The sequence below is a fragment of the Acipenser ruthenus genome, chromosome 4 (assembly GCF_902713425.1).
Source record: "Acipenser ruthenus chromosome 4, fAciRut3.2 maternal haplotype, whole genome shotgun sequence".
In the NCBI taxonomy this organism is placed as follows: Eukaryota; Metazoa; Chordata; class Actinopteri; order Acipenseriformes; family Acipenseridae; genus Acipenser; species Acipenser ruthenus.
The window spans coordinates 24,590,186-24,613,242 of record NC_081192.1 but is presented as its reverse complement, the minus strand read 5'-3'; the positions used below and the strand labels follow the sequence as shown (position 1 = coordinate 24,613,242).

The window sequence follows — 23,057 nt, the reverse complement described above, 5'->3', positions numbered from 1 at the left end:
GAATCTTATTATTCTATTCTGACTAACAACACTTCATATCTTCTTAATGTTTTGCCCCAATTCAAAGCTGTTAAATGCATTTCCTCCACCAGCCAGCAGAAAAAAGAAAACAGTAGTGCATCGTAATTTATTCTAATAAACTTAACTGTTACACACTGCCAGTGTATGTTTAACATACTTTGCATAAAATATTTTCTAAACAATTTTGTTAAAGCAAGGGAAAGTCAGAAAAAAATCAAGCACACCTATAACTTAATTTGTTAAACTTAATAATTGGCCAACAAAATAATTAGATACCGTTCTGTACATATGAAAATGTACCTATTTAATATAAATGAAGCAATTCAGATAAACTTTCGTTCTGGAGCAAGGTACGACTAGTGATGGGACTGAAGCCTCAGCTGATTCGACCCTACATGAATCAACTGAAGCAAACTGTGTTACGAAGCAAAGGTTCATGTGGTTCATTGAACCATTAGATCATGTGACCGGTGAACGGTGTTTAGCAGTAGCTGATCTAGGAAGGAACCCAATCCTTACTTTTCAACAGTGCTCACGCTGTGATGTTTCAGTCAAGCTGACAGGAACAGTGTTTATTTATTTTTTCACAATGTTTTAAATATATACATTACGCTTGCAATTTTGTCCTCCCCATATTAACATACTCACTCTTGTGATGGTATGTTGCTGTCTGTCTAGCTTATTACAGCTTCAGAGACAGCGCTGAAGGAAGCACATTATGTTCAATATTCCTGATACAAATACAGAGACAAATAAATTGTTAGCGCATACACATCCTACAAAAACAACATGGTTATAATCATTTACTTTAAATAGAATTATTCCACTATTCCATTTTTTGTTTAAAAATGGCCATAACAAGTCGATATTTTGTTTGCATTTGGAAAGAAACACAAATCCAGTTTTTAAGTTTTTAATCCATGTGGCCAAATGAACAGCGTGTATCACATTAAATAAAACATAGTTCATCTTGTGTAAAGAAAAAAAATGCATACATCTTTAAGTCTGAACCGACATATACAGAAACTGAGACAAATTGAGGGAAACCTACAGCATCATTTTTACTCAATGCACTGCTCGTTTGAGAGATGACCAAAGAACAGCTCAACGATATCTTATGTCATGATTTTGCAGTGTGCACTTGACACTTACAGGCTTACAGCAATGCGTCAAGAACCTAAGTTGCAATAAAGGCAACCCGGGTTCGATCCCCTCTGTTGTCTCAATATATTATCTTGTTCTTGCCAAATGTTTAATTCTTCTTCATTTTTTATTGTTTGTTCTGTTTAATTATTTTAAATAATATAGACCTTCTGCATTAAAAGTGTCATAGTTTTTTGTAATAACATATGATAAACAAATCTGTGTATTAATGCTTATTTCCGGCAGTATTATTTAATTATGTCATAAGAACATAAGAACATAAGAAAGTTTACAAACGAGAGGAGGCCATTCAGCCCATCTTGCTCGTTTGGTTGTTAGTAGCTTATTGATCCCAGAATCTCATCAAGCAGCTTCTTGAAGGATCCCAGGGTGTCAGCTTCAACAACATTACTGGGGAGTTGGTTCCATATCCTCACAATTCTCTGTGTAAAAAAATGCCTCCTATTTTCTGTTCTAAATGCCCCTTTATCTAATCTCCATTTGTGACCCCTGGTCCTTGTTTCTTTTTTCAGGTCAAAAAAGTCCCCTGGGTCGACATTGTCATAAATCACAGTCTTACCCAGGGCGACTTACAGTTGTGTATAAACACTGTATATCAAGAGTATTCTGTCTTTTGTTTCATAATGGAGAGTTTTTGTCCCATTTTTTTCAGTAAAAAGTATCTACGGACAAACAGAGGTCTACATTTTTTTTCAAGACGTAACATTTTTATTAATCAAATCTTTATAATTAAAATTAGCAGCAAACAAAACATTGTGTAAACTACGTACAAGTAGAGCTCCTTATGATTTTTTCTTTTTAAATCAAGACGCTGCTTTTTGTTTTATATTTCATAAACATTTACGTATGTTTTCAAATTAATAACAAACAAAAAAAGCATTAAGTATGTATAAACAAAGCTCTTTATGAACATTATTGGTAAAACAAATCTTCAAATCTATTATAAGTGTATAAAGTGTATAAAGGCTACGGAGTACACCATTTCTTTAAAAATGGAAACGGTAGGGATTCAAACTATTTTCCACCTCTCTAATTTATAGCTAGAGCTATACTACATGCGCCACTGAAGAATCTGCTTGTAAGCACGGATCAAAATATCCTAGACCATCTTACACACTGATTACGGTTGCTGAAGCCTCACATCAAATTATGCTGTCTTTTATTTCAAGCAACAAGAGCTTGCTTTCGATTTGACAACACTTTTATATTTCTAGTATGATTATTTAAGAAGGTTTTATTGGTTAATCGCATGTGTGGTTGATATGTAAAATAAATATTCCAGGCAATTTTGAAAAAAGCAACGGCCGAGCTCTGTCTTTCGAAAAAGCGCTGAAATGTTAAAATTATTTGTTTAAATTGTAGGTGCTGTGGATCTGGTTTAGCTCAATACATAAATGTTAACAAAAACATACTTTAAAGTTTTGAAATGTGTTCTTTCAGATATAATTTATAAATACTGAAAACACTTATCACAAATTCAACATTTAAAGTCAATATGCAGGTTAAATCGGGAAAAGAAATGCTTCATTCTTTTAAATCATTTTTTTTTTACACTTGGCGAGTCAACATTTAGCTGACATGTTAAATCTGTGAATCTAACCAATAAATCTGAAGAAATACATGGAACTCAAATCTTTATTTTATACTTCTAAGAATCATCCACTGGATTGGAATCTGTGAAACCGGCTTACTCTTACAGTAGTTGCTTAAAATAAAAATAAAAATACAGAGCTTTTACATTTTCTATTTTTCAATAGCAGAGTTAAAAAATAGTGCAACCTTTACTTTTTTACAGCCAATAAGGTTTAGCTTGGAATGGCAGTTGGGGAATAATACTGTAAATAAAATTGGAATAATAGCATTTGTCAATAAACAGTACAGTAGATTTAAAGGTGTTTTGTTTTTTGTTTCTGTTTTATATGAATGAAATATTAATTATATATATCTTTGTAGTACCCACATTTGACCTGTGTGATGCTACAGGTATGTACAGGGTTATTTCATAGTGAAAGATATTATATCTGAGTTTTGAATAACTCTGAAAATAGAAATATCTCAGAAGTTGTTGTGCGTTTACAGTAGAAACATTTTCAAATCTAAAAGTGTTCTTCTTAACCAGCTACTGTAAATTGATATCACTTCAACATTATGATACCAGCATACAAAGTTAAGCCCTAGTTGGGGACTGACTGCTTCAAGATGCATTTAACCCATAAGTGTACAAAGTGGTGGTCGATATAATATTGGCAGTGCTGACTCCTAGTGGTGTCCATAAGCACCATGTATACAATCAATAATAGCAATCACTAACTGACAGCTTACAGTGTAGTACAAGTCGAAAACCCAGTATCTGAGCTGAGATTCAGACCCTGTCTCCTTAGATTTTTACTCTTGTTCTGATCACTAGCGCACACGTCCCCTCAAATTCAAAAACAAACAAAATAGCACAGCTAACATACGGTACCTTAGCAACAGTTTGCTTTTTATTTAATAGTTGTTCCTTATTTGTCATCTCATATTTCTATTCATACATAGAACACAGTATTATATGTTATAGTATTACATTTACATTTATATCTAAAAGAAACTAAATTAGTTTTAAAAAATGACCAAGACATAATCAACTTCAATCAGATTATGTTAAGCTTTTTTAATTAACCTGCGCTGTAACAATGTTTGTGCCTGTACTACTGTATGTTATCTCACAGAGTAAAACCCCATTCAGCAGAGCCATGCCATGCTTTTTAATCTGACAGCTCCTTTAGAGGCGACCTCTTGGTGAGTTAGAATGTTTTAGGTAAACTGTCCCTGTGTCACCGTTGTTGCCTTTTTCACTACAGAAATGAGACATGGTGCTCCAAGGTTTTCTTAAGCTTGAAGCCTCAGCTGCTCCCTGAACCTCCAGTGTTTTTGCACTTGGCAAATTAACACAGCAGTAAATAGGTCTGCAGTAGGCACTAGGTGTCCCTGCAGTAGGGAGTGCTTATTTGCCACCATTAGGGATGACACCGAGATATAGTGGGAGCTGTCCATATATCTAGAAAACGAATTACGCAGTTGTGATGGATTACTTATCATCAGTTATTAGATTGTGGAGATATAGGGGGTGTCTGTCATTCTGTACATATGTATGTCACATTTTTATCTTGAACACAAGAATGCAACCTGGCACTTCTAAACATTTCTAAGATACGGCTTCTGTTTTACAAAAACATAATGTAAATATACTCCTCAGTTACTGAACTGCAGCATTTCAGACACCATTGTGAAGTACTTACATATTGTGACAGAGTGGAAGTAAATTAAAATTCCGGTGCAGGCACCTCTTGAAAATATTACAATATTAAATTTGCAACAGCCCTCTGCTACTAAAAACAGCATTTGGTAAAGCCATAAAGAACTGCAGATCTAGGGTCTATTCCTGGCATGGTTTTAAATGTGTTTTATTTGTGGACTCTAGTGGAATATCCTGAAAAACACTATTCAGACATGCTCCTTCATACTGTTCAAGGTCAGTGTAAGGCTAATAGACGTGAAGGACCTGTGCTAGGTGATTGAAACACTTCTTACATCTCATAAATATCAATTGACATCTCATTTGGAGTGTGCTTGTACTGTCAGAATGAGATTTGTTCACGGGTGTAAAAATAGACTCAAATCTTTTTAATGATACTATTACAAGGAGGTTGGCTGTTGGGTCAGCCAAGTTTCAATGGCATATGCAAGTGTACAGATTGTATTGTTATCACCTTCATACTGCAGAAACGGAAAAAATGAAAATAATCCTGTTTAATCTAATACTTGAAGGGGTTTAGAACAGGAGGGACAAAGCATACATATTTTGTAAAGTAAAAATATATTTGAATATGGTCTATTCAATTTAAATAAACACAGGCTGATCCAAATATCTTCTTCAATAGCAATATGACACATGGTAACAGAGAAGCAATTAAAACAGCAGGACAGGTGCCATATCCATGCGACTGGGAATCCTGTATTATAAGTGAAACATTTCTCCAGTTTAACAGGAAGAGAAGAATAACTTAATTTCCTGGGGAAACAGTCAGCACACATTTGTACTAGTAATGAGATAAACAAAAGTTAATTACAAAGACTGATTTATTTCTTTACATATTAACCAAAAGGGGATGCACAAGTACTATAGAATTAATTTACGATTATAGGCTGTATGCGTAAAATAATGTGATGCTTAAGGTTAGTACTGTAAAACAAGAAAATTTCACAAGCAAGAAATGTTTGCTAATTTCACATTCATTAAAAATCCACAAAATTAATGTGCCGTGAAATATATTATTCATGCATGTGCCGTACATTAAAAGAAAAAGAAGAGCAAACATTTAGTGCAGCAAAAATTGACCTTGAAGACCATTCGCGAAATTAAGCTGCTGCAAAATTTTTTTACAGTATCCTAGATTTAGATATGTTCATATTTACATGACTCTGATTGCTAGTTTCTGATTTTAGTAGCCTCAGGCATTCTGAGTATTTAGAAGTTATTTTCGATGACTTCACGAAAATGCATGGTGGCAAAATCAGAATGTATTTTAAACCCAAAATGTCAGTCGAATACAGTCGATAAAGACCCACACAAATTCTACTTTTGTTTAACCCACTTGTAATAATGGGTTTAATGAAGCTGTGTGTGAGATTTTAAAAATAATACCGTTAAGTGTTAAAAACATAATTAAGGGCAACAAATTATGCTTCTCTTTCAACGCCATTAAAATCAAAACAATAAAACATGTAATATATTCTATGTCAGGATGGCCCTGCAAACGAAGTACTTGCATCTCAGTGCAAATCCTGAATACGTAATGTACGGTAAATAACTACAAGGTGCATTGGGATAGAAATATACAAAAGTGGCCACTACAATATTTTGACAAAATAAGCATGCAAGATTATTCTGATATAACACTATACCAAGGCTATATAGTAACATGTTATGTTACATGAACTGACAATCTGACGAGTGCCGTTATGCACGAGAAACTGGATTATTTTCTTAGCGATTCAACACTGAGCTGTTTAAACCACTTAAAACATTTCTACCTAAATGATACTTGTTCAGTAAAGAGATTCAATTGGTTGTTAATTTGGTAATTGGGTTTGTTTTTTGCTCTTTTGTTACGCTTAGTTCAAGCAGTTAAATTGTTTGTCTCCATGTATTGTGGGAATGTTGTCATCACAAGTTCCTCGGAGTTTAAGTTTGAAATACCTCTTGCACAGATTGTTGTAAGGGAAGACAGTAGAAAGTACTATGTTTTAGATGTAGAACATGAAGGTATAATTAGACAAATATAAATGCAAAAAACAAATGTGAACCGGGAACAGAGAGTATTGATCGTTTTGCCCAACCTAAACAGATGCAGACCTAAATATCATTGCCAGTGATCAGTTTTCGAGAAGTACTCAGGCAAAATGTAAGTGGGCTATAAGCTTGTTTGAACAATGGTTAAAGACAGGAATTAAATGCAAAAGCTGAGTTTAAAATCTAATGTCTGTGTAGTTGATGTAGATTTACTAAGTGATGATGAAATTGCTGTTGCTCCTGGTCCTGTCCAGAAGATATGTGAAATAAAAATGAGAGGGGGGTGTTTATGTGGAAATCAATTTGGAATTATGAAACCTTTTTTTGCATTATGTTAATGTATAATTGTATTAATTTTAGCAAACAATATGAAATGCTTAACTGAAATTGCAAGCCATTTTCTTAGTGCTACATTTGAAATGTGTAATACTACAATTAAACGTTAACTTTAAAGTGGGGTTCGGGGGCGGTAGATAGAGCTGTTCTCCTATTTTCTCCTGCCTATCAAAGTGGAAGCAGATTGTGGTCGCCCGACATCACGATACAGACGCGGTACGACGTTGCAAATGTACCGCGGTTTAAAACCACTTTTTTTTGTGACATGAATATAAAAAAGTTCACTACGCTAGTCAACCGCCAGATGGCGCAAGAGTGCAAAATAAATATAAAATGCGCCTCTTTAGTGTGACATCAACAAGCAGGCTAATCTATATGGCCAAAGTAACTGATGCGTTTTAAAACCTCTGTAAATTAAAGAGTTGTAACATGCTATTTTATCATGTTCATATTATTATATTACTGTATTACTACAGTAGTCATAGGTTCTTTTATTCAGAAAACAGCAGGAATAAGGTCGCCAAGAACATCACCCAAATACAGGTTAAAAGGCATTTGTTTATTGTTAAATCCTAAAGTAGCCACACATTGTTTACAAGGTACTTGTTTAAGAGACAATCATTCTATCCAGTGCCTGCCGTTTTCTTTAGAAACTATCACTGAATTCCCTTGTGACACCATGAGATTTTTCTTTTCTAATCTTCTGGTAGGTTATAGGCTGTCTTTGCCGGGTGAGCAGGTACAATGTGGGTTCACTACTGCACAGGTGAAATGCCGTTGGGCGCTTGCGGCGAAGGGCGCTGTGCGATGACATTTGCCTGTGTAAGAAAAATAAAATGTATTTTAGTATAAGCAGTAGCACACACTTTCCAAATAGCACAAGCTTGAAAGGGAATTTAATGTTTAAAATGGAGTTTACTTATTTTGGAGTTGAAGTAGCCCAATACAACCTGAGCACTACATTTAGCCTACATAATTGATTGTTTTTAGTATCTTTTAAAAATGTTGTACCACACAAGTATTAATGTGTTGTTTGTTTGTCTGTGTTCCAGGACCCCCTTGTATATGAGGCCTCGGTCTCAACAGGTACATTTCCTGGTAAAATAAATAAATAAATAAATAAATAAATACAACATTTGTAGCCTATAACATCGTACATTTGGCTTACTGACAAGCTTCCTCTTTTTATCTGGATAGTAGCTTTCATTGTTACAAAGCTTCATTTTTCTTTTTTTCTGAACGTCATTTTTGATCGTCTCTCCAACTCCGCTTTTGATTTAGCAAGTTTATCGGTATCTGGTAAAATAAAAAGTACAAGATAGATTAATGAATTGCATCAGTACATAACAAAAAATGAGAGCTTCCCAGTATTCAACAATAAAATATAATTTGCGAGCAAAAAAAAAAAAAAAACACTTACCACCAAGCTTCATAATTTTCACTTCCTTCTCTTTTCCCTTCTTTCGGAGAACCACGTTGCTGCCCTGCTTCAATGTTCCAAAAATATCTTTAGTCAAGGTGATGTCAGTCTTGTTTGGTTTATATCCAATGTAGAACACAAGGGCAAAGTTATCACCACAGTGTGAGAAGAAAGGCTAAGAGATTAATTCATCAACGTGTTATTTTCTTTTGATATTTAATCATGTTCTTGTTTTTACACTGAATATCTCTTTACAGTCTCAATCAGTACGTTTACATGACAAAGCGTTTTCAGAAAACTGAATCAGAAAACTGATTTTCTTAAAGTGTCACTTTTCTGTGTTTACATGACTAATGATAGAAAATCTAATTAGAATTCACGGAGGCCAATCCAATAACTCAAGTGCTTTATCGGAGTGTCAGGTCTTAAATTCAAAGATTACTATCCTATGCCGCTATTCAGATTCCCCTCTTAAATTCTCATGTCATTTAAAGCTGGAAAACATTTGATGCTTCAGTATGGGCTATTAACAAATACATACAGACTTTAACAAATGTATTATTTTATCCCTAACTAGACAAATGGATGCGTGCAGACTGACTACAGATTATTTTCTCTGTTTTCTAAAACCACGTGCAGGAATCAAGGTCAAGTTTGCACATGTGCAGTACACTATCGGAATAAGTTTTCCGAAAAGTGCGTTTACATTGTATACATTTTGTTAGTTTTCGGAATATAATCAGAAATTTCTAGGTGCTGTTTTCTGAAAACTGACTTTCGGAATATTCCAATACAAACCGCGTTTACATGACTTTTGATATCGGAATTAGTTTTCAGAAAATGTAATTTTCTGAAAAATATCGGAATTCTCATGCTCATGTAAATGCACTGAATGACAGTTTTAGAGAGAAGATTATCCAACTAATAAGTCATAATGGAACGTTTAATGTGGAAATGTGAAAAACACGTAAGATAATGTGTTTAAAAACAAAAACATTAGGCTACTGTATTTAACGTACTAAATGACGCACTCGCCAAGCGCTGCTTTGTATTTCAAATAAAAGCTCAACTGTCAACTTTAAAGTTTAATAACTTTGAATGTACACATGATAGAAGCAAACTGTAAATGGTGCAAGATCCCAAAATTATATCCAAATGGTTATTATTTTATTTTGTATTTGTTGTCTGCAATGTCTAAAAACAAAACAATTGCGTTGGACGTTCAGTTTGGCCAAGGTCGTAATCTTGCTACGGCATCATAAAGAAAATACTGCTGCATAAGGATTACCTTTTTACCACAGAATATGTTCTTAAAAAAATTGCTCGAGAGAAGTGGCTTATAAACAGTAAGTACAAACCTTTCTTGTCATGTTTATTTTAAGTTTAAGCTGCCAAATGTCCTGGGAAAATATAAATCAAATTCTGTTTTTACGTGTCAAACTGTAGGCTACCCTGAGTTTTGTTTTATTAGCTATTACTGATATAAGCAAATATTTGTGGAATGGTTTTAGTAGCCTACCGTATATTTTTGTTTTCTTAATAAAGAAAACAACAAATTACTTTTTATAATAACGTAAAACCACCTTCACGTGCATAATGCATGTATCCATTTATTAAGAAAAAGCATGCTTTAACTTATTGATGTATGCTACAGTACAGTTTATTTATTTTGGGCTGTTTCTTTACACAAAAGAGTTTACTAGAAGTTAGCTTTGCGTTTTTATTATTCGTTAGTTTTAGCACATGACCTCGACCCTGCTATTAATCTATAGTCAAAGCAAGGTATTGCCCTCTAGCGGTCAGAAAGACGCTTAACAAGCCCCAGAGCAGTGACAACATACCGTAAAATGCCGTAAAATACCGTAAAATGCACAGAATCACGTTGTCGGGGGAAAGCATAATGACTGCACCTGTATCTGTCTATTTAAGCCACATCACAATCTATCTTCCTTCCCCTGCGTTTTGCCTTTTTCCTCCTATCTATATTTCAATTGCCACATTGCCTCTGCGCTGGTCTCTTCTACAGGGGGGTTAGTGAGTCTCACTTCCCTGGCCTCGAGTCAGCCGCAGCTACTCATGCCTTCGTTCAAAGGGGGGTCCTCACCACGGCGAGTCAGAGGGGACCACCGGCCACACTGTTCTTTCGCAGCTCATGTGCTATTTCTTGTCTCACCCAGAGACTCTATTGTTTCTCTCACTGTACCAGTAAGAGCTGTAGTCATCTACAATCTTTAAATACTAAAAACCAAATACTAACAAACTCTGTCTTTCAGATACCCCTGCGGGCGCACTCCAGTGCCTGGCCTTGGAGGACTTGCCTCACCTCTTTGAGGGTGGCTCCTGGAGACAAGGATTCTCTTTTCTTCCTTCTTTCCAGGTTATGAACTTATCCGTCCTCTGAGGGCATGGCCCGGTCCACGAGGCAGCGCCTCCAGGATTCTCCGCAGAGTCAGAGGATTTCTGTGTTTTTCAGGGGGTCCCGGGGGCCCATGGGGCCGACCTCCACAGTATGAGGTTCTTGCGGTATAAAGTCCAGACCTCGTCCTTTGCACTGGCCTGCAGGCCATTCAAAACAAGCACTCCTGGTCTGCAGGTCGTCTTCATTCCCTCAAGGCTAAGCCTCTAAATACTAACCTATATTTTCACGCAGCCCTAGCTCCCGCCCGTGAACTCATTGTTGAAATGATTGTTGCATAATAAAAAGTATTTTCTGTTGAATTGTTCTGACTTTTTTTTTTTGACGAATCAACAGTATTCTGTGGATTTGTAGCACAAACTGTGGATTCATTAATGAACAATACATCTGCCTCGCACTCCCCTTCTCTTCAAAGCCACTCAGCCACTTTTAGTTAGATTTGTGGAATTAATCAATCAAAAGGTCAAAGGTTGACATCACAGAAATGTTTTAAGTACAGCTATTTAACCTTGCTGTTAATAAATAAATATGGTTTAAAGAGATTTGCTTCCATTTAACAGCGTCTGGATTGTTTGCTTCAAATTCATTTTTATTGTGTGTTCTTTTTCTTTTGAATGTAACAGCGGGAAAGTCAAATAAAGTGAAATTATGAAAGTAGACATTTCATGTCACCAAAAATGGTTCATATGACTAAATACAATATAATAACCTTAAAACTAAAAGCCTATTTGTTTTATAGCTATGCTATTTCTTCTCGTGTACAGTCAATTTAAGTTGCTATTTATTAAACGTTAAGTATGTGTCTATTGTTTGAGATGAGCTATCACTACCTGATGGGTTACATGGACGCTATAGTAAAAACTGATGTTCACAGTTAAAAGGAATATAACTACAATTCATATACATGTCATAGTTCATTATCCAGTGCTGTATAATGTTTTTTTCTGATGGGAGTTTTCTCTCTCTTTCTCTCTTTTTCTCTCTCTCTTTGCAGATTTTGGCTATAATATCCATCCTGTTCATCATCCTGTCCACTATTGCACTGTCCCTCAATACACTACCTGAACTTCAAGTAATAGATGAGTTTGGACAATCCAATGACAATCCACAGCTAGCACACGTGGAAGCTGTGTGCATTGCATGGTTTACAATGGAGTACCTCTTGCGTTTCATGTCATCGCCCAACAAGTGGAAGTTCTTTAAGGGACCCTTAAATGTAATTGACTTGTTGGCTATTTTGCCCTATTATGTCACAATTTTCCTGACTGAGTCTAACAAGAGCGTGCTCCAGTTCCAGAACGTCAGGCGCGTTGTCCAGATATTTCGTATCATGAGGATATTGAGGATTCTCAAACTAGCCAGGCACTCCACAGGACTCCAGTCTCTGGGATTCACTCTCAGGCGGAGCTACAATGAACTAGGCCTGCTGATTTTGTTCTTGGCAATGGGAATAATGATATTCTCAAGCTTGGTATTCTTTGCTGAAAAGGATGAGGATGCTACCAAGTTTACCAGCATACCTGCATCATTCTGGTGGGCTACCATTACCATGACAACTGTTGGCTATGGCGATATTTATCCCAAAACACTTCTAGGAAAAATAGTTGGTGGACTGTGTTGCATTGCAGGGGTTTTAGTGATAGCCTTGCCTATACCAATCATTGTGAACAACTTCTCAGAGTTCTACAAAGAACAGAAGAGACAAGAAAAGGCAGTCAAGAGGAGAGAAGCCCTTGAAAGGGCAAAGAGGAATGGAAGTATAGTCTCCATGAACCTGAAAGATGCTTTTGCTCGTAGCATGGAACTGATGGATATTGTGGTGGAAAAAAATGGAGATAATAAAAAGTCTCAAGACAATCACCTCTCACCAAGCAGATGTAATTTGAGAAAGCGCACATTGTCTGAGACCAGCTCCAACAAGTCCTTTGAAACAAAATACCAGGAGGTTGTTCAGCTTGGATCACAAGAACGCATTAACAACCCTAAAGCCAGCCCACAACATCTGAACGTACAGAAACTGGAGGAAATGTACAACCAAATGACTAAAACAAAGTCAAATCCTAATGAGAATATCCCTCGCATTGATCAGCCTAACGAGCCAGCAGCAAAAGAAGAGGAACTTGAAATGAAGGAAGTCCCAAGCCCGACTGATCCATTGTTAATGGAACACAGAGCAGTGGCAATGACTGATATGAGGAGCATATCAAGCATTGACAGCTTTGCTAGTTGTGCTACTGATTTAACTGAAACTGAAAGGTCTCCTCTTCCTCCAGACACAACCGGTTTGTTACAGATGAGGTTCCCTGGCATCTCCTCTCCCCTGGAAGGGATTCAACCTGTCCTCCATGTTGGTGTGAAAGAGAATCAAGGTATTAATGTGAAGGATGGCATCTACAAATTTGCTACGACAGATATTGTGCCGTACAATCAAAGCGGCAATACACTTTCGCCAGGGCAAGGTTGCAGTGACTTTGACAGTGTTGTGGACACCATCAGAAGCTCTTTTAAAAGCATTAGCCCAATAAAAAACAGAGATCTCAAAGTGAATTTTATTGAAAAGCCAGGTAGCGCTCCACAGACACCACCGAGCACTGCCAGACCATTGCCAGTCACAATGACAGATCTAGCCACATCTTCTCCTCAACATATCAGCACCGTTCTTCAGGAAGACAATTCACCTCAGGGAGATAGACCTTCACTCACCTCTGATTTATCAGCACTTCAACAAGTTGCTTACAAGGAATCGTCCCAATTTGCAAAGCAAGGTCGCTTTTCTTTCAACTCCAAAGGGAGGAAGAGCTGCATCGATGCAAACAGCGAGGAAGAGGATGAAGACAAGGAGGTCAAGTGGCGCAACAACAGTGAGCAAGAAGTGGGACAGAATTGTTCCAAAGAAAACCACAAGGAAGGTAATCATGTTGAAGACATGGCCATTGTAGGGCCACCTTCTCCAAAAAATACTGGGCATAATTGCACTCCAGACGGTCTTCATGCTGTAGGTGAAGGAAAAAATGACAATAACCAAAGTGGACTCAAAGTCGAAAACCACATGTTTACACCAGAAATTCATATTAGGCCTGGGGATGGAGGTTTCTCGCCCACATGTGAAACCAGCATGTGACTATGGACAAGAACGATATGAACAGTTGGGTCGCAGAAACGGTCAAGCCAGTTAAAAATAACAAAGGGCACAATAATGTGCTGAAAGATATTTTTGCATGGCATGGAGAATCATTTTAATTAAGTCACTGTATATCTCAAGATATAAGAGACTGCTGTGTTTTTGCAGACAACTGGCTTGAGAACAGAGGGTATAAATAAAAGGCTCGATTTAGCGCACATGTATTGCAGTTTGGAGGAATTCTTAATCCTGGTGTAAATGTTATCCTTTTATTCTTTTTTGTTAGAAAATTGAAGGAAATGCAAAATGAACGACAATTCTAAAAATGCATGCATTTAAAAATATAATCAAAAGGTGCTTAGACGTTGCAGAATGCAGTTCTTTGTAAATGGTGGGGGATTGCAATGGCAATGCAAAATGAGGTAATGGAACAGCATTTTTTGGTGCAGGTATTTCTTTCATATAGCACATGGCATGGAGGAATTTACATATCATTATTTTCTTTTGAAAAGCTTATGAGTCCCATCATTTGAGATAAAAGTTTTCATTTAAGATATACTTCTGTATTATAAGAAATCAGGCCAGATTCACTAATCATTTACTCAAGTGCAAAGTTTTCCCTTTCATCCAAAAAAGGAAGAAACAACTTTGGTTTGTGTTGGATCAAAGTCTTAAATTAAAATGTTTTTCTTTTTTAGAGAAACAAGGAGTGACCTATGCACAGGAAAACTTTAAGCGAATGTAACTCATTATGTTTGGTTTGAATTACAGCAATGCAGTTTCTGCATAGATGTTTAAACATAACTAGATTTAATGACCAGGAATAGATAATATGACCAGATATTATGTGTTACGGTTCTGTATACAATATTCTGCACTAATAGTTGCCAAATACTAATTTTGATAGGGAAATTGAAGGTATCACCAGTCACTATTCACTAACATTTGAGCAACATACACAAAGGATCGGGCAGCAGTGTGTAGTAGTGGTTAGGGCTCTGGACTCTTGACCGGAGGGTCGTGGGTTCAATCCCAGGTGGGGGACACTGCTGCTGTACCCATGAGCAAGGTTCTTTATCTAGATTGCTCCAGTAAAAACCCAACTGTATAAATGGGTAATTGTATGTAAAAATAATGTGATATCTTGTAACAATTGTAAGACGCCCTGGATAAGGGCGTCTGCTAAGAAATAAATAATAATAATAAAGGATTGGGCTGGTAGGGGAATAAAGCAGCCTAATGTAACCTCTAACCAGTACTGTAACTAATTAAATGGACATGCTTCACAATTTTACATGTGGGGGCACAATGCACATTCCATTTTCTGTTGTTCAGTACATTATATGAAAATGTAATTTTTAATATAGTATATGGAAATCTCATAACAGTGTATGGAAGACTTTACCCACACTTACATGAATATTGGTAGCAAGTTCAACACACAGGCTTATAGTGGAAAAATAAGTTCTAATTGTGGCAACATTTCTTTATATTAGTTACATTTGTCTCGTCATTAACTCTTACCAGGTTGGTTATATGATATATTCTGATGTGTAACCTGTCAGGGAAAAAAACAGCTTTTTCCACAATTTCACATACTTTTTTGTTACAGTTTCAGCGAATTGGAAATGTAGAAACGATTTACCTTACAGACCCTTTCATGTTTTACACTGACATAACTCTTTGCATCTTTTTACCAGACCCTTTTATGAGTTGTGTTCTGTGTATGTTGTATGATCCATTCTTTTCCAAACTAGATGAGTTTTTAAATCAAACCTTTAATAAATTACTTGTTTTCCATAAGGTCTGGGAAAGTAGATTATAGCATTGTTCTGTGAACTAAGTCAAACTTTGTATTTACAAAGTGTCAGTCTGTAGTTTAATTCTCTGAATGATATCAGCTTTTGCCTTTAATTTAGAATTTGCTGGAAAAAAATATACATATGTACAGATATTTGCATTGGCCGCCTGTTGATACAAATGTGTAATACAATTTGTTAGAGCCACATTAATCTAAATATTAATTTATATTAAGTTGATATTCAGAACCCTAAATCATATGTTGTATTTCCTCCCATTCATGCTAAAAGTATGAGTCCATTGAAATCTATGCAGGGAAAAAATTTATGCTTTTGTATTATGGAAAACTGCACAAGCAGTTTTAATTTCAATTTTCAAAAGGTTTAAATCAGAAAGAAATATACAGGAAAATATTTTTTTCTGTGTTTCAGGGAAGTTGAAACAATGTTTATTCAATATCAAAGTGACCTAGCTGCAAATAGTCACAAAGTATAGGCATAAAAGTATTCTAACAACAACTCATTCTAGCCACATGGGGCTACTTCACTATTCATCATGTACAATGGCCACACGCAAAGTTATAAATAAATGATACACATATTATTATTTTGGGTAAAAAAAGAATATAATTTTCTAAAAAATAAATAAAGATATAAACATGGCCACAATTTCCTGCCAAATGGTGGTTGAAATTATGTGTGCCTTTTCATAAATAGTTATTTATGAGAAGGCTAAAAGCCTTTTTGGCTTTGTTCATATAGCGTTGTACAGAAAATTCTAATTTTTTTTATAGGTTGACATCATGTCTTTAAGAAATAGATAGAAAATATGAATGAGTTCTTGGGTTTTGTATATATCACAGAAGTTCAAATGCACATGTTCAATAGCATGATTTGGTTTTGTTTTTAATTTACAGCAAATTTGCGACTAGTATTCTTTTGTTGTTGTTGTTAAAATAACTACTTATTGTATAATATAAAGACAATCAAGGATCAAATAATAAAGTACTGTATATAGCCCACAAAAACTGAATTCAGTTTACCTTGTTCCTTTTTGGACTGTTTGGGGACAATTTGCTGTTCCATAGTTTGTTGTTTTACAGTATTTGGCTCAAATGAGCCTAATAAAAGTATAGTCAGTGAGAACAGTATTCTGATTGCCAGACTGAATGGGGATGTCTTTTCTAAATGAAAAAAGGCTTTTCTTTTTACAGGCCAGCTGCTACGTCTAAAAAAAAGTAGTGCATTCAAGTACATCGGGGTTTTTTTTTCCCACACTCTTGAAATGCTCTTTTTCACACCAAATCACACCATTGCCATTTATTATTATGTATTTACTTATTTTATTTATTTTTAATTTAGTCATTGCCAATGATTTTTACCCCAGTTTTCTCCCCAATTTGGAATCGCCAATTGTGTTATTATTAATCCTGGTTCACCACTGTAACCGCCCCGCTGAAACATGCGTCCTCCGAAACATATCCCTGCCAAGCCGTCTTTTTTCGCACTGCGGATCCACAGCGAATCCATCAGGCCTATAGTGCTGGAAGACAACACAGATCTGAATGGCTCCACTGCGGACCCGCAGGCACCCTATCAGCAAAAGGGGTCGCTGGTGCACAGTGAACTGTGGATTGCCCTGCTGACCTAAATCCTCCCTACCCGGGCGGCGCTCTGCCAATTGTGTGCCGCCCCTTGGGAACCCCCGGTCATGGTCAGCAATGATGCGATCACCAGGCTATAGGGCGCATCCTGCACTCCTCTCGGAGCGCCTTTACTGGATGCGCCACTCTGGAGCCCCCCATTTCCATTTATTAATTATTAAAGGGTTTGTGTGTGTGTGTGTGGTTTTCGTTGAAACCATTTTTTGGAAGAATTTAGGCAGAAAACTGAAGCATTGAATAGATATTTGTCTGGCCTGTTATTTCCTAGTTCAGCTTTCTATGGGAATGTTTGGATTACAGTCTAATAGCAGAGAAACCGTCTAAAAGGATATTCTCTAAGGGATCATGAGAAATCTCACAGGTAAACTTAAAATATTTTGAAGAAAAACTTTTGTTCATTTAGCATTGAAAGGTTTTTTCACCATGTCATTCATCCATTAGGATAAATTCTCAAACGTGTAACTGCTGTTTGTTCTCATGTCTCCATATCTTTTGCATATTATTTGTTAATAAGAATTCTATCATGTAATTTGGTATAAGTAGATGTTGCTGAATTGTAGACTGTTTCTGTACTATTCAGCATATTTGTATGCATGTAATAGTCTGTAAAATTATGAGAATACTTGTTTATTTTATGTCAAAATGTCTGTAAAGATTAACAGCATTGTTCCCCATTAAGTCTATTAGCATACACAGGATAACAAATAAATGTGTATATAAATCATATATGTCTCATGTCAGTATTCAACATTTATTCATTTTCCATTAAACCTAAAATATTCACATATTCCTTTGGCAAGGTTAACCTAAAAATATCATACAATCTAAACAGATGTGTGTGAAGTATCCAAGATAATAACTTTAAACAGTATCACATTCGTTGCCATAGAAGCAAATAAAACCATTTTCATGTTAATTTGTATTACTGCACAACATAAAATAAAAGCCAGTTTAGATCCTGTAAGGCACAAACCAAAAAATAAAACACAAGAAATATATAATTTGTTTTGGCTTTTGTTATTGTCAAGTACAATTATATTAGTATTTTCTGTGGCACATTTTTACTGACAGTCTGCAGTTCATGCAGTGTCCAGATTGATCACATTTTTACTGACAGTCTGCAGTTCATGCAGTGTCCAGATTGATCACATTTTTACTGACAGTCTGCAGTTCATGCAGTGTCCAGATTGATCTTCTCCCTAATTGGTCAGATTCAAATAAAATTTGTGGCTAATATTTTTATGAACAAGTTTTGCTCATGTAACTTTTCTCCCAAAATATTTGTTCCCAAATTGGCCTTTCCCTGGCTGACAAGCACTTTCACTGTAAGAACACCATTTCTGAGGACTAATTCCCTAAAACAATGTAAATCAGTAACATAAAAAAGTGGAAGGTATGCAGAATGGTTTTGCTCCAGCCAGTCAGTGCAGCATCATGCCTAATTGTTTTTAATCAGTCAAGTACCTCATTGGTTTCAGTGCACTAGAGACTGTTTAATGCATACAAATTTAATTTAATTGACATATCAATAAAATCTCCCATTACATATTCTAGTGTAGTCTGCTTTTGGCATGCCTGAAACACTATTCATATGTGCCAATCTGTTACTCATTGAAACCTCCATTTGAAGTGTGGTGTAGAAAGGGGGTGGGGTCAATGGCATCCTGAGTATGAGCGAAGGTCAAGAATGGAAACAATATGGGACAGGTCCAGTACATATGGAAGCAGTTCAGTTTTAGGGATTGTTGTTCATTTGAAGCAAAACTATTCCCAATATACAAGCCTTTTTTAGCACCAAATGGGAAACGATTTGCAACACCTAGAATTTTAGGATTGAGGCATAATTAAAAAAAAAAAACAAAAAAAAACCTACATGAACATAATATATATCTTTTATTTAAAATCGTATAGTCAAATAAACTTAAAAATGATATATCAAAAGTCTACAGAAGCCATAATAGTAGTACAGTATTTCATGTTAGATTTCACTCGTCAGTTTTTCATTAAGTATATGGAAAACTACAAAGCGGTATGTAATTCAATATGTCAACGTAACATTATTCAGCAGGTTTCATTTGACTTTAAGAAGCAAAATGAGATAATTCTATAGGGTGATGCAAAACTTTTGGCCATTGCTGGACAGTAAAGCCCAAACTTAGCAACCCAAACTATAATCTGTATCTTGACCCAAGTTATGGCATCAGGTTTGTGAATAATGTCTTTCATTTCCTTTATTATAAATTAAAATTATATAAAATAAAATTCAAATTTTTAAGTGTCAAGAATCATTATATCATTATTAAAAAAAAAAGTTCCAAAAAAAAGTACATGTTTTTGGTTTATTGCTGTAGTTGGACAAAGAAACAGTTGTTCAGCGGATTTGTTGGACATTGTTAGGCTGCGGTTAGAAACAGTTCAACCCCTAGATCCCAAGTCATCATTTTCAGCTAAAATGTAGGATTTTCTTCGAAGTAGACACCATTAGGATATTTTCAAGATTTTTCAGCTAGAGTATGGCTATCAGCTCTTTTAATAATACAAATAAGAGGTCACATTGAAAACTAATTATCAACTTCCTTAGTAACGATGGCCTGCAGGTTTATGTACCAGATTCTAAAAAATACACCCACATGATTACACTGAGCTACTGTGGGTACATGTGTACAAATCTAGCCTAATACTGTGTTTGGCAAAAACCTCAGGGAATGTGGACAGTCCAATTTATGAGAGATTGACAGAGATTAAAGAGAGCTAAAAAATATATATTGCAAACCTCTCATTCACATTCTCATAAGATTAAAATGGTCCCAAACTCAACAGACAATGGGACACATTAAAGCAAAACTGTATCTGATGTTTCAATTAATTAAATTAGAACTTACTTTTCATTAATCTGTTTCAAATAACTCTCTAAACTTACAAAAGGCTATGAATACTACAGTCTATAAACAACTCCTGAGCCACAGTAATTGTATATATATATATATATATACAGTCACCTCCAAAATTATTGGCACCCTTGATAAAGATGAGCAAAAAAGGCTGTATAAAATAAACAACACAGGTAATGAGCTATATTTTATGCTCAAATATATGGGAAAAACCTATTCTTTTATTCTAATACAATTGTTCAGAGAAAGTTTTTTATTAACAAGTAATAATAAATGTTCTCAAAAAGATAGGTGTCAGGATTATTGGCACCCCTAAAGATTCTTATAAATAAAATCAAACAAAATGAAATCTGCATTGACATTCTACTTCTTTAAGTTCATCTCAGTCTTAAGGAACTGTATTGTGGCATTCCATGGCTTCCTGTTTCACTGGGGTATAAAAATGAGGTAACACGCATATGAAATCCATTTGTCATGTTATGTTAAGGTCAACGGCATCATGAACTCTACCCAGTACCAGGACATTTTAGCCAAAAACCTGGTTGCCTCTGCCAGCAGGCTGAAACTTGGCCGCAAGTGGATCTTCCAGCAAGATAATGACCCCAAGCACACATCAAATTCAACATTTTGCAATGGCTATCTCAGTCACCAGACTTGAACCCCATTGAAAACCTGTGGTTTCAATTGAAGAGGGCAGTCCATAAGCGCAGACCGAAGGATATCAAGGATCTGGAAAGATTCTGTATGGAGGAATGGTCTAAGATCCCTCCCAATGTGTTCTCCAATCTCATTAAACATTATAGAAAAAGACTGCCATTATCCCTGCAAGGGGAGGGTGCACAAAGTACTGAAAACAAGGGTGCCAATAATTGTGACACTTCATTTTTTTTGGAAATAAATTTATAATTTGAGAAATGTGTAATTTTGGTTGATTCCATTGAATCATTAATAAAGTCAAATATATTCCACATGTTGGAAAATTACAATATAGCTCAGTACTGGTATTATTTATTTTATAAATCTTTTTTGCTCATCTTTATCAAGGGTGCCAATAATTTTGGAGGTGACTATATATATATATATATAAATAGCTGTATTCTTTTTTTTCAATACTTGAAAATGAGTCCAGTTGAAAAAAACATCCACCCAAAAATATACATATGCCTATTCCCTTGATTAATTTAGGTTTCACTATATTTACAATGAAATGGATCTGTGGCACATCTGGAGCTATATTTACAATTAAACCTTTAAAGGGAAATTTAATCCCAGCTATTTAAAAAACCCATCCTGTGCTCTCTTTTACATTCTCCTACGATCTGCAGTTACAGGACATGACCGCGCGTCTATTACAGCGGACCCACCACGCACGTCCATCACCACGTGACCGAGTACAGCGCAACCCCACCACCGTGTGACCCAATACAGTGCAACCCCACCACCGCGTGATCCAAAACAGTGCAACCCCACCACCGTGTGACCCAATACAGCGCAACACCACCATTAATGTTAAATATTTACATTATACATGTTCGTGAGATGTGGCAAAGTTTTGCATTTTATTAACCAATATCAAAGTTTTTCAAATTATCTCAAAGTTTAAAAATAACCATATACATGTAAAATGTTCTAACTATGTCTTGTTTGCTCAGTAGTGTAATAGCGTGGCGAAGACGTCTCCTACTTGCCGAAATCCTTGCCACAGTTCTTTGGAACAGGAATAGTGCACATGCTACAACCATTCTTCCAAACTACAATCTGACAACAAAAGATTGTGTAGCTTCTTGCTCAGTCAAAGGTAAAGGCGCTGAATGATGATGCTGAAGTGCGTCCCATTTAACGCTTTTAGCTCCACCCTATACTCTACTCCCTCGCTCACCCAAGTGCACACTCTGTGACGTCAGTAAAACGTCACATGAAGTGTACACTTGTCAAAGGGTGTAGGGTGCAAGGGAATGGTATAGGACGCGGACAATATCTGCAATACTTGATGGAGAGCCTGTGATCTCAAAAAAAACGATTGTTTCACTTCTTGTATTTGCAGTATAAAGTGTGAATTAATTACAGACGTTATTAATATTGTCAGTGGTCTAGGCAGCGTTTACTATTATTGGGCCAGTTTATACAGTACAATATAATTTGATGATCCCAGGCTTGCTATGCACTTTATTAAGCCATTCAGACTAAAGGTGAAATATGATAAAGGCTATCACATCTTCAAAGATCCATGGGCCATTATCACAAAGATTCAACTACCTGTCACATTACATACTGCAGAATGCAGGGGGTCATTCCTGAGGCAGGACAGGAAGTATCCAGGTTAAGTGGCCAACATTGTATTACCAGTACAGCTACTACACAATATTTGTAATAACCATTTTCATTACAGTGCTTACATTAGCGGCCACCCCAAGACCTCTTTCCAGCCCACGGTTTAGGTGACCTTCAATCTAGCTAGGTACTGTAGCTTTCTTACAATGCTTCACCACAAATTGCAAATTTAGGCACTTTTACAGTGTTATTTCCATTAATACATTGCTATCTAATGCATTGACTTATCAGCATATTGACTGATATTGACTGCTTTGCATTATATTAATAAATAAATAACAAGCAATTAATAATGAATGTTTAACTTTTTCAGTACACATGGAGGGAAATAATCATGCCAAAGTAGCCTTATGTCTTGAGTAAAATAAAGCCATGCAGGCAATGATGCATGCAATATAGCATGTTTAGGGATGTATTACCTCGCTCGCTTATAAGTTACCCCATCATTTCTCCAGTAATCAATTATTATTGTTACAATAATTTATATTGTTACCCTCCCAGAGCATATTATAAATAACCTATTCTCCTAAAAATCCTGAGAAAGTTTTTAAGTGTGGGTACT

General features: G+C 35.9%; 1 protein-coding gene across 1 annotated transcript in view; it reads left to right on the top strand.

Annotated features, from left to right (window-relative positions):
- LOC117399847 (potassium voltage-gated channel subfamily B member 2-like) overlaps positions 1-17,997 on the top strand; it is a 92,537-nt gene extending 74,540 nt beyond the window's left edge. The window contains exon 3 of the mRNA XM_033999257.3: positions 11,684-17,997. Coding sequence (XP_033855148.2) covers positions 11,684-13,810 — 2,127 coding nt within the window. The 3' untranslated portion in view covers positions 13,811-17,997. The remainder of the gene's footprint in view (positions 1-11,683) is intronic.
- Positions 17,998-23,057: the final 5,060 nt, after the last annotated feature.